At 40.0% G+C, this 13563-nt stretch overlaps 1 protein-coding gene across 1 annotated transcript in view; it reads left to right on the plus strand.

The window, feature by feature from the left end:
- SAMHD1 (SAM and HD domain containing deoxynucleoside triphosphate triphosphohydrolase 1) overlaps nucleotides 1-13563 on the plus strand; it is a 58344-nt gene that overhangs the window by 35957 nt on the left and 8824 nt on the right. The window contains exons 8-14 of the mRNA XM_040330599.1: nucleotides 2077-2186; nucleotides 3910-4018; nucleotides 5761-5852; nucleotides 7584-7699; nucleotides 10023-10162; nucleotides 10472-10567; nucleotides 12980-13084. Of these exons, the coding sequence (XP_040186533.1) occupies nucleotides 2077-2186; nucleotides 3910-4018; nucleotides 5761-5852; nucleotides 7584-7699; nucleotides 10023-10162; nucleotides 10472-10567; nucleotides 12980-13084 (768 nt within the window). The remainder of the gene's footprint in view (nucleotides 1-2076; nucleotides 2187-3909; nucleotides 4019-5760; nucleotides 5853-7583; nucleotides 7700-10022; nucleotides 10163-10471; nucleotides 10568-12979; nucleotides 13085-13563) is intronic.

Raw genomic sequence — 13563 nt, forward strand, 5'->3', positions numbered from 1 at the left:
TATATATATATATATATATATATATATATATTATATATATATATATATATATATATATATATATATATATATATATATATATATATATATATATATATATATATATATATAATATGTGTGGGGTTTTTTTTTTTTTTTTTTTTTGGCTGAAGAATGGGGGGGGGGGGGTTGTTTGGCTGAAGAATACTTCCCCGGGGCCGTGTGTGTGTGTGTGTGTGTGTGTGTGTGTGTGTGTGTGTGTGTGTAGATAGATGGATAGGAGAGATCTATCTCTATAGATCGGAGGTCAGTGCTACATAAATTCATTTGCAGATGAGATTGAATTCAATACCTAAATCTTTAAACTGGGGGATTTGCAAATTTTATTTAAAAATAAATAATCTTTCACTTTCAATTAGTCATTTCAGATTCCAGCTGCAAACATCTTCACGTCTACTCAGTCTGTGCTTTGTATTAAGATGGGCAATTCATTTGCATGGGTTAACAGCAGACCTAATATTAGATCTGTACCATGTGTGGTTTTTTTTTTTTTTTTTTTAAACATGGCACGCCACACTGCATGTTAGTGCATTACCAATGTGCAGTATAGGTGTCTTGTTTTAGTGCGTTGGGATGCCACATGTCCAGGCATGCATTGTAAAGTGCAGGAAATATTGTATTGTGCATATAAAGAAAATACATTCTAGCCTGAAAATGCAGGCATTCTCTTTGCCATATAGGATGGGGATGTGCTATAAGGGGGAAAAAAAACTTCCAATAAGATGTCATTCACACAGGCATATGCATTGTTGCTGGCGGAGCTAGCAGAGGATTCTGTGTAAAGTGTGCACCTTTAGCAAAGTGCGCACCTAAAGTACTTGTGTTTTTAGGTGCACATAAATCAAATGACTTTTTAAATCTCTATGCGTATGTTTACATGCATAACATCTGCAACTGTGTCCGTTCCCAGATGTAGCTGTGTTCTACTATTTTTGTTTTACCTCTGTACACGGTCTCATTTTGATTTTGTAGGCTCAGCTGTGTGTATGGCCGCATTAAAATGGTAGTACAGTAAATTGCTGACAGACAGGATATTTATGATAGAGACCCTTTAGGTCTCTATCATAAATGCATCCTCCTACCTGTCAGCCGTCCATGTTCACTAAACTGCGCATGTGCAGCTTAGCGAACATTTTTCAGCCCCGATCTGTGCAGCTCTGATGTGACTTGCACGCAGGAGAGTGATATCATTGCAGCCCGGCCAATCAAGCGGCAGAAGACACAGAACCCAGAAGGAAGACCGGCGAAGATGAAAGCACCAGGGACCCGCCAGATTAATCAGGGTGCAGCGCTGGAGGGCTCGGTTTGACAGGTAAGTGTGCTAATATGCTGTGCATACTACAGTGTGTCCCCCAGAAAATAAGACCTATCATTATTTTCCAGGAGGGCTACAATATAAGCCCTACCCCACAAATAAGCCATAGTTTTTAAAATGCTTATAAAATCCTATAATCCACTCTATTACAGTATTATATAATGTACAATGTGTGTGTTTCTGCAATATAATTGCGGGGAAGAGGGCTTCGGTGGGTCACAGAAGCACAGAGCGGCGCAGTAATAAAGGTATTTGGCACAATTATATTACAGAAACACACACATTTTACATTAAATACTACTGTAATGGAGTGGATTATAGGATTTTACACACATTTTAACTCGGTTCACACTGGGGATTCCTGTCAGGCAGGGAAAGAGGGGGAGAGAAGACATCACATTACATGGTAAGCCCTACTCGGAAAATAAGCCCTACTGTGTCTTTTGTTGCCACGGTAGTGCATTATGGCATAATCCACCCGGGGGGCCCCTAAAATTAAGTAATGATAGTAAAGTTTACTACTGCTTTATTTCCTATAGCACTACTTTTAGATGCGTACAAAACAACATGCTGTATGTATCTAAACTCTGTTCTTGAGCTCTAATGCATTGGCATTCTACTGGAATGTTTTATTTTCTTGATGTAATGTATATTTACAGCTTTCTGTTGTATCTACTGTCATGTTTTACATGATTTAACTCCTGCGTATTAAAAAAAATCAGTCTAGGGAGTGGCCTTACCAAGGTCGACCAGAAGAGAAAAGCTTCCTGTATGAGATTGTGGCCAACAAAAGAAATGGCATTGATGTGGATAAATGGGACTACTTTGCCAGGTACTCACTCGCATTTCTTGGAATAGTTAGAATACCTTTTTATGTAACTGTTGTGAACAACTTGAACTGCACGGTACAATGCTGAAAAGATTTTGCTCTGGCTTTATTCCATCCTGCTTTCTAAATTTTGGTTGGTCAGCACAGACTTATTTGCAGATACCTCAGTGTGCCTGCATTTGTTTCCTAAAGTCAGTTTCCCTGCTGTAAGTGCCTATAGGTTTGCTTTAATATATTAACACCTAAGTGTATCTAGACTCTCTATATCGGCTTACCCATCCCTAGATGTGATGGCTGCAGTCGCTTTCTTTTTGGAACACTTCCTGTCTTAGGGTGACAGTGCTAGTTCCATATATTGCACTGTATCTATGAAGGAGCAGTGTAATCACTTTTTAGGACAGGAAGTGTGTTAGGACTACAAACCACTATCCTAATGGCATTGGAAAACCATGTTCTGCAGTTGAAGTGAGCTTAAATGGGTTGATAACAATATTTTGTGATTATTTTTTTTATTTTTATTTTTTCATAGTGCAGCATTATCGGGTACCCAATCTCAACAGCATGTTATACCCCCTTCATTCCAAATCATTTTTAACGTTTGCTGTGATAGTTTGACTGACAATTACTCATTCATGCAATAATGTTCCCAGGGTTTTTTTGGCGGGAGGCATGGTATTTTGAAGATCACATATTTTTTTTTTTTTTTGCCATCATTTTATGAAGGATGAGAAGACATGTTGATGTTTGGGTGGGTGAGGGGACAGGTACTGCATACATGATTAAAGTGGTTTATACATGGGCATGGCTGACACCAGGTTTTGCAAATTCGGTCCACAAAAAGCATGTGGTGTACTTTTGAGAAAAAGATGGCAGTAGTCCCAGTGTTAATTTTGTCGACCTAAAACATTTTTAGTCAACTAACTTAATGCCATTTTAGTCGACTAAAATTTAGACTAAAACAATTGAGATGACTAAAATAGGACTAGAATGGCATTTTAGTCAAGACTAATACTAAATAGAAATTTGACAAAATGAACACTTCTGTTCGTACCTCAATACTATGTGATAACATAATAGCTTTTTCACTCCAGCAGTATATAATGAGTTTGGAAATTGTAGAGGAATGCATTAGCTTTTAGATGACTAAAATTAGTTTTAGTCTGCTAAAATGTCCTGGAGATTTAGTCGACCAAATGCTACTAAAACTATTGCAGAAGATTAAAATGGGGCTAAAACTAAAATGCCATTTTAGTCCTAAGACTAAATTTAAATTTGCTGCCAAAATTAACATTAATTTAATTAAGTAGTCGAGTGCATTTCTGATCAACATATACTGGTACTTTAAATGCAACATAAAGTAGTTTTCTTTCTTTCTTTCTTTCTTTCTTTTTCTTTCTTTTTTTCTTTCTTTCTTCTTCCTTCTTTCTTTCTTTCTTCTTTCTTTCTTTCTTCTTTCTTTTTTTCTTTCTTTCTTCTTCCTTCTTTCTTTCTTTCTTCTTTCTTTCTTCCTTCCTTCCCCTTTTATATGCAGAGCAAGTACAATCCCTTCTTAATCATAATTGTTTGGACATTAAACTGATATTCTTTGTCTCCCAATCCTTCCTAAGTGCCAGTTGGTAGCGATTTCTGTATAAGTGTGAATACCCTGTTTTTAAAGATGGTGCATCGCTAATCCTTTAGAATGCAATTATGTGTCTTATTACACAACATACTGCTTTTTCAACAGGGACTGCCATCATCTGGGTATTCAAAACAATTTTGATCATGCGCGATATCTCAAATTTGTCAGAGTCTGTAAGGTCGACAAAAAGAAGCACATATGTACGAGGGAAAAGGCAAGTGTCTCTGTTCCCTTTTTTATGTAATTCATTCTACCTGTGACATTGGTAAATATAGATGGGTATTATGTGAGATGGTTGTTCTGCTGGTGCATAAAGTGCATCTGGAATGTATTCACAGCGCTTCACTTTTTTCACATTTTGTTATGTTACAGCCTTATTTCAAAATAGAAAAATTCTACAAACAATGCCCCATAATGACAACATGAAAGACGTTTGTTTTGAAATCTTTGCAAATTTATATAAAAAAAATAATAATCCGTAAAAAATCTAAAGTATTCAAAGCCTTTGCTCAATACTTTGTTGAAGCACCTTTGGCATCAATTAGCCGCCAAGTCTTTTTGAGTATGATGCTACAAGCTTGGCACACCTATTTTGGGCCGTTGCTCCCGTTCTTTGCAGGACCTATCGAGCTCCATTGGATGGGAAGCGTCAGTACACAGCCATTTTTAGATCTCCCCAGAGATGTTCAATCGGTTTCAAGTTTAGGCTTTGGCTGGGCCACTCGTGGACATTCCCAGAGATGTCCCGTAGCCACTCCCTTATCTTCACCCCAGTCTGAGGTCTAAAGCGCTCTGGAGCAGGTTTTCATCAAGGATGTCTCTGTACAGCACTGCATTCATCTTTCCCTCGATCCTGACTAGTCTTCCATGTCCTGCCGCTGAAAAACATCCCCACAGCATGATGCAGCCACCACCATGCTTCACTGTAGGGATGGTATTGGCCAGGTATGAGCAGTGTCTGGTTTCCTCCAGACATGAAGCTTGCCATTCAGGCCAAAGAGTTCAATCTTTGTTTCTTTAGACCAGACCATTTTGTTTCTCTGAGAGTCCTTTTGGCAAACTAAAGGTGGGTTGTCATAAGCCTTTTACTGAGCAGTGGCTTCCGTCTGGTCACTACTATACAGGCCTGGTTGATGGAGTGCTGGAGCCCTGTCGGTGACCATCAGGTTCTTGGTCACCTCCCTGACTAAGGCCCTTCTCCCACAATTACTCAGTTTGGCCAGGCGGCCCTCTCTAGGAAGAGTCCTGGTGGTTCCAAAGTTCTTCCATTTATGGATGATGTAGGCCACTGTGCTCATTGGGACCTTCAATGCTGAATACTTTTTTCTGAACCCTTCCCCCAGATCTGTGCCTTGATATAATCCTGTCTGAGGTCTACAGACAATTCCTTGGACTTCATGGCTTGGTTTGTGCTCTGACATGCACTTTACTTATATATTTATATACTAATGTACTTTATATAGACAGGTGTGTGCCTCTCAAAGTCATGTCCAATCAACCAAATTTACCACAGGTGGACTCCAAGTTGTAGAAACATCTCAAGGATGATCAGTGGAAACAGGAGGCACCTGAGCTCAATTTTGAGTGTCATGGCACAGGCTGTAAATGCTTATGTACATGGGTGTTTTTTTTATTTTTTTTAATATATATTTGCAAAGATTTTAAACAAACTTCTTTCACGTTGTCATTATGGGGTATTGTTTGTATAATTTTGAGCAAAATAATGGATTTAATCAATTTTGGAATAAGGCTGTAACATGTAAACAAATGTGGAAAGGTGAAGAGCTGGGAATACTTTCCTGGATGCACTATTTATTTTAATGCGTGTTAACTGTGAGATTGAGATATATACATATGGGAGGAATGTATGTGTTCTTCTTCTATCTATCTATCTATCTATCTATATATCTATCATTTTATCTTTTTAATTTTATCTATTTTTTGTGTATTTTTTAGGAAGTTGGGAATCTGTACGATATGTTTCACACACGGAACTGTCTTCACCGGAGGGCTTACCAACACAAAGTTAGCAATATCATTGAGACAATGTAAAGCAATCACAATTCTATTTTGAAAATTATTTATGCATCTGTTTTTAAAAACGTCATTGTATGAAAATATAACCAACTGTCGTTTTTTTTAAAGCGCCCATTTTGGATTTTTATTTAGCTTTTTTTTTTTTTTGATAATCGACTGACTTTTTCATCTCAACGCCTTTCCAAGTACTTTCTTCTTTCTTCTTCCATAATACACATCTTTTCTTTCCTGAGACCTCGTGCACACGTTTTTTTAGAGCAGCTTTTTTTTTTTGCATTGTATTATGTGTCCATGCACACATAGGCTGTTATCAGCAGTTTTTGGGCAGTGACGTTTTTCAGCTATAAAAATGCTCTAATGCTAATAAACGCTCAAACGCACTCGCCAGCGTTTTTTTGATGCATTAACCACTTCCCGGCGTATAGCAGACTGATGGCCGGGCAGTGGTTCAGTTATCTTGACTGGGCGTTATGACGTCCAGCAGTATAACAGCCGCCACGCGCCTGTGGGGGCGTGCACTGCAGCGATCATGGTGCGGTTCTGTCAGTCTAACACACAGCTACAACGATTTCGGTAAAGAGCCTGTGACGGAGGCTCTTTACCACGTGATCAGCCGTGTCCAATCCACGGCTGATCGCGATGTAAACAGGAAGAGTCGTTGATTGGCTTTTCCTCACTCGCGTCTGACAGACGCAAGAAGAGGAGAGCTGATCGACTGCTCTCCTGACAGGTGGGGTCTGTGCTGATTGTTTATCAGCGTAGCCCCTCCTCGGATTCATGAACATCCGTCGGAAGGAGCGGGAATCCCGATGCACTCGTGTCACCCGGACACGACGCATCATAGATCGGCAGGAGGCTCTGTGATTGGCCCTCCTGATCACATGATGGCCGTGTCCAATCACAGTCGTCATGTGATGTAAACAAACAGCCGGTTGCTAGGTGATCGTCTCTCCTCTCCGCACACATTTGTCGTCGAGAGGAGGGTGGATCGCTGCAGCTGGCTGGTGATCGGTGAGTATGAGCTGTTTTTTTCAGCTTTTTACTCACTAATCACCAGTCTAGTGTCCCACAAAGTAAACACACATGTCCCCAAAACACATGTCCCCACATAGTAAAAACACCTGCCCCCCACATATGTAACATTAAAATCATATGTCCCAATGATCTTTTGCACACATATGTCCATGATCATTTGCGTACGTTTGTTCGTGATCACACGAGCCAATTATTATAAACTTAACGGATATTTTTTTTTTTTTTTTTAACAAAAACATGTAGTAAAATACATTTTGGCCTAAATTTATGACAAAATTTGATTTTATTGGATTTTTTTAAAAACGTAAAAAAGAAAATATTTTTCCAAATTTTCGCTCTTTTTTTTTTTTAGCTTATATCGCAAAGAAAAAAAAAACTGTGTCGTGAATAAATACCACCCAAAAGAAAGCTCTATATGTGAACTAAATGATAACAATTTCATTTGGGTACAGTGTAGCATGACCGCGCAATCATTGAAAATGCCAGAGCGCTGAAAGCTGAAAATTGGTCTGGGAAGGAAGGGGGCGAAAGTGCCCAGTATTGATGTGGTAAAAAATGAAGTTTGCAATGACTTGGTCCTGCAGGATACAGCTCATAGGGCTCAAATGAGTAAAAGTAACAATGGGAAATTCTTTCCTACAGATGGCAATATGGATGCCTACATTTTATTTATTTTGCTGAGATTATTCTCTCTCTTCTTTCTTCAGGATTACTGATGCCTTCATAAAAGCAGATCCATTTATCAAGATAGAAGGGTCAGGTGGCAAGACATTTAGTATCTCTGAATCTGTGGAAGATATGGTGGCGTATACCAAGCTCACAGGTGAGCCCTTTTAAGGGAAGGTTACCAAGTGTCCCTTCAAACCCTTTGGACTCATTGGTCTCTCCAACACTGACGTATTTGACAGTGCTGTACAGCCAGCCAAAAAGTGGGTGTACCAAGTCTGTCGCAGCTGCTCTTCCAGGTATTTTGACAGCTGGCAAATTACAAAAGTCACATTGGGAGATTTGTCCGTCCACGCTGCAAAGCATTGATGGAGGAATCTATTAGTATTTTTTTGTTCAGCCAGTGTATGGCCAGCTTAGGTCTGTTCCAATAGGAAGCTTCAGGACAGCCCTAGCTTTCTTTTGTTAACATACAGTGCAGAAGGAAATCTTATAAATCTTGAAAGGGTAAGGTCACATGTTCACGAAAAGTTAACTAACTCCTGGCCACCCCTCCGGACCCAGCTGCATATAGTGACTGTGGGGCCCAGTGCTGCCAGTGTATAAGTCCACGTGCCGCAGTACTCAACCCTGGAGTGAATTCCCCTTCATAATGTTTGCAATGGCAGGCGTTTATTGGTCAGTACACCCATGTGATAATTCTAACCAATGGGAAGCACATCAGGTTTCTTCTGGCAAGGTGTCTTATTAGACAGAAGTACTTCTAATTTGTCATGTTGCGCTGACCAATGAGCGCTTACCGTTGCAAGCAATATGATAAATTCACAAACGGAACAATTGTGGTATAAGATGTATTGGGGGGGAGTTATGTACAAAGTGCACTTGGAAGCGCAGTCGCTGTAAATCTGAGGGGAAGATCTGAAATGAGGGGACGTGCTGCTAATTTTATTATCCAATCATGTGCAAGCTGAAATACTGTTTATTTTCCTTGTATGTCCCCCTCGGATCTACAGCAACTGCACTTGTAGTGCAAAGTGGATTTGCCTTTAGTAAATAACCCCCATTGGCTGTTTTTAAAGCGGGGGTTCACCCCAAAAAAATTTTTTTAACATTACATTCAGCCAAGTTGTCACAATGACAATCGGCTGTTTTTTTTTTTTTTTTTTTTTTTCACCGCCGCTTCCGGGTATGTCTTCTGCGGGACGGGAACGCCCAGTCCCGCAGAAGACATACCCGGAAGCAGCGGTGAAAATACGGTATGTACGGGGATAAAGTAAAAAAAAAACAGGCAATTATCATTGTAACAACTCGGCTGAATGTAATGTTAAATTTTTTTTTTTGGGGTGAACCCCCGCTTTTAAGTACCTGTTTCAACTGGGTTTGTCCTTAAATAGGCTTTGTGTTTCTGTAAAATCCCTGTTTGAAGTGGACAGAACCCATCACCAAAGGCCCGTACTACTGCAAGTTTGATTAAAGCTGAACTCCGGGATCGGCAAATATTGTCAAAGTACAGGAGTCGTGTGCACTCTATCTTTAATCTTGGTGTGCCTTTATGTATTTCCTCCTGATGTGTTCTGTTAATGAGAGAAAAGTGTTTGTGCCTGGAGTTCGGCTTTAAAGCGGAGTTCCACCCAAAAATGGAACTTCCGCTTTTCGGAGCCCTCCCTCCCCCCCCCTTCGGTGTCACATTTTGGCACCTTTCAGGGGGGCGGGGGGTGCAGATACCTGTATAATACAGGTATTTGCACCCACTTCCGGGCATAGATTCCCTTGGGAGTCATGCCACTTCCTGTCACCTGGGAAACGCACTGGTCCCAGGAGAGAGCAGGGACCAGTGAGGACGGGCCACGCTGTTCGTGCATGCGCAGTAGGGAACTGGGCAGCGAAGCCGCAACGCTTCACTTCCTGATTTACCTCACAGGGGATGGTGGCGGGGGCAGCTGAGAGACAAGCGGTTGCTCGGCCTCGGCTGTTGACATCACAGGTGCGCTGGACAGGTAAGCGTCAATTTCTTAAAAGTCAGCAGCTGCAGTATTTGCAGCTGCTGGCTTTATAAAAAAAAAAAAAAAAAAAATACTCCCTCCTCCTCAATCATCCATCCATCATCCTACTGTGTGTATGACACTACAGACTTCTGGCGAATTGGCCGTGATTATAGGAAGTTGGACTCGTACGAACACATTGTACTTCTCAACTGAACACTGGCTAGTCAGATTTTAAGTGTCTAGTTGAAATTTGAGGGAGGAATAGATGAATGGGGGAAGCTATTTGGCCAACATCCTACCTCTTATTTGGTTTAGACAGGACATGTACCCTGGGGCCTGTTTGTGCCACCTCGGCAAGAAAATAATTTTGTGGAAAGTAAACTTTATATCGGGATGTTGTGAAGCTCAGATAATGTAATTTTCTCATACTCCACAGAATTTCCAGTAGAAAGCTTTCTGACACGCCTCATTTCCACTTTTTTCTTCTTCCCAAAGACAACATTTTCCAACAGATCTTGTACTCCAGCGAACCCGAGCTTAAAGAGGCCAGAGAGATCCTGCGAAAAGTGGAGCGAAGGGAGCTGTACAAATATGTGGGGCAGACGCAACCCAACGGTAGCAACAGGATTCTGCTGGTGAGCTGCCCAGAAATATCAACAAATGCTCCCCCTCCATATGTATGGACACTCTGTTTCACTGTAGATATTGAGGTTGATTTACTAAAGGGAAAAATATTTTGCAGTTGCTCTAGATCTGCGGAGAAGCTCTGCTGATTTATATCATTCAATCATGTGCAAATGCTTGCTTTTTTTTTTTTTTTTTCCTAGCATGTGATTTGAGTATTCTTTTGGAGAGTGAAGCTTTACCTCATTTACTAGGCTCTGGAGCAAGTGCACAGTATATTTGCATTTAGTAAATTGACTGCATTGTGTTGTGTATTACAGAATGAGTATGACCGATTATCGGCTGAACTGGCAGAATCCATTCCTATATCTACTACAACAGACATCAGACTCAAAGAAGAGGATTTTATAGTAGATGTAAGTCCTTCCTTTTTTTTTTTTTTTTTTATCTGAAATGCACCACAAAACTGTAAATATGCAGTACTTCTCATTGAAGCAAAGATCTTTTAACCACTTCCCGACCGCCGCATGTATATGTACGTCCACAGAATGGCACGTACAGGCAAATGGACGTACAGGTACGTCCTTGCCTTTCCGCGGGTCGGGGGTATAGGGAGACTCGATCGATGACGTCAGTCCTATAGCCACACCCCCCTACAGTTGTAAACACACACTAGGTGAACCCTAACTCCTACAGCGCCCCCTGTGGTTAACTCCCAAACTGCAACTGTCATTTTCACAATAAACAATGCAATTTAAATGCATTTTTGCTGTGAAAATGATAATGGTCCCAAAAATGTGTCAAAATTGTCCGAAGTGTCCGCCATAATGCCGCAGTCACGAAAAAAAAATCGCTGTTCGCCGCCATTAGTAGTAAAAAATAAATAAAATAAAACTATCCCCTATTTTGTAAACGCTATAAATTGTGCGCAAACCAATCGATAAACGCTTATTGCGATTTGTTTTGCTAAAAATGGGTAGAAGAATACATATCGGCCTAAACTGAGAAAAAACATTTGTTTTATATGTTTTTGGGGGATATTTATTACAGCAAAAAGTAAAAAATATTGTCGCTCTATTTTTGTTTATAGCGCAAAAAATAAAAACCGCAGAGGTGATCAAATACCACCAAAAGAAAGCTCTATTTGTGGGGGAAAAAAGGACGTCAATTTTGTTTGGGAGCCACGTCGCACGACCGCGCAATTGTCTGTTAAAGCGACACCGTGCCGAATTGTAAAAACGCCTTTGGGCATTTAGCAGCATATTGGTCCGGGGCTTAAGTGGTTAATGGACACAGCAGAAATTTGGCAAATCAGCATTGCTTAATGCAATTTGGATATAAAGTAGATCTTTCTTCAGACAACCTCCTTTTCTCTGTTATGCAATGGTTAGCTGTATGCTATTTTATGCAGACCTGCTTATACCTGTCCATGCCGCCTTCCATACTGTGCTTACTAAATAGAAAACAAAGCATGCTGCATAATTCACATTTGGGACTACTGCAACTCCCTTCTCAGTGGATTACCTTTTAAATGGGCTATCCTCCTTCAGTCCATGAATGTTGCTGCAAGAATCCTCCACCTTTTACCAGCCATTCAGTGTCTGATACTCCTGCCAATCCCTCCACTATGCTCACCCAATGAATACAATTAATAGTATTAACAACAGTTTACAAAGCCATCCACAATCCTGCCCCCAGCTACATCACTAACCTGGTCTCAAAATACCAACCAAGCCGCTCTCTTCGGTCCTCCCAAGACCTCTAGCTCCCTTCCTCCCATGCTCACCTCCAGGATTTCTCCAAGGCGTTTCATCATTTGGAACTCCCAACCCCAATCTGTTAGACCATCTCCCCTAATTTGTCCATCTTTGGATGATCCACGAAAAACCCTTCTCTTCTAACTAATGCACTTGTTGTTATGTTATTGCAGTTACTTGTTACAATGTTATTACTTTCTCTATCCGCTCATCCCCCACAGTTATTACCTTTTTTGTATCGCTTGACCCTCCCTCTTGGCAAGCTCTAATGAGCAGGACCCTCTGATCAAATTGTAATGTAACTGGAATGGCTGCCTTCATTTTGTAAAGCACTGCGCAAACTGTTGGCACTATATAAATCCTGTATAACAAAAAAACACACATGAACAGTGACGGTCTGAAAATATGCCCACATAAAATTTTAAGCTGCGGGGGCCATGTACAGCCAGCCATACAAGTGGCTGTACTTGTGTAAACATCAGTGCTTCTGAGCATTGGCACTTTCCTGTGCATGTGCGCCTGATGCAATTCCCCCTGCACAGACGTTTACATATATAGCCATTCTGTATGATGGGCCGTATGAAGCACCTGCAGCTCCCCCCACTCAGAAATTTTACGCTGGACAATTATTATTATTTTTTTTGTCACTCACCATCTGTGTGCATGAAGCCTTAGTGTGTGTGTGTGTGTGTGTGTGTATGTGTGTGTATATGTATGTATATGTGTATATATATATATATATATATATATATATATATATATATATATATATATATATATATATATATATATATATATATATATATATATATATATATATATATATATATATATATATATATATATATATATATATATATAATTTTGATTTATATTATAAACTTTTTTTTTTTAAGGCCATCTTCATTATCTTGCATATGCCTGTAAAAATACATTTACTTAAAGTACTCTTGTCAATAGAAAAGCTATTGTGCTCGCCTCTCTTGCACTGGCACTTGAACTTTGGCACAGTATTGTGTTAATGCAATGGTAGTATTGACTTGTATGTCTTTATACTTGACACTGATTCAGGTAATTCATATGGACTATGGCATGAAAGAGCAGAATCCAATCAACAATGTGCGGTTTTATTGTAAGTCCGATCCAGACATGGCAATAAAAATCACTAAACAGCAGGTACGTTTTTCTTTTGTGTTTGGGAATGTTCTGATGCTGAAACAATGTCTTCTCATCAGGGGCTGAATTTCTATCACTAGAGCATATGGGCTCAAATCCTTTGGTATCCAAACAAACCCTAATGTAAGGATCATATCTTGTGAACAGAACGTGTTCTTGTTAACCCTCGTTCTTCCTAACCCAGATGTCGCCTGTCTGGCTCAATTTGGAAGATTCATAACACAATTTACTGAACAAATGTACTGATGGAAATTTTCATACATATCTTCAAAAATCTACTAGTGTATGGCCAGCTTAAGGCAGCCCATATATGAGTCGTCTTCCCCCTTTTTTTTTTTTTTTTTTTTTTTTTTTTTTAGCTGGTTGAACAGAAAAAAACTGACTTGATTCCCCCATTTACACACTCGATCTGGATGAGTACATTGAGCAGCGTTGCAGGCTATAGTCGGCAGTATTGATCGAGCAGGGAAAATGTGACA

The sequence above is a fragment of the Rana temporaria genome, chromosome 12, assembly GCF_905171775.1.
Source record: "Rana temporaria chromosome 12, aRanTem1.1, whole genome shotgun sequence".
Classification (NCBI taxonomy): Eukaryota; Metazoa; Chordata; class Amphibia; order Anura; family Ranidae; genus Rana; species Rana temporaria.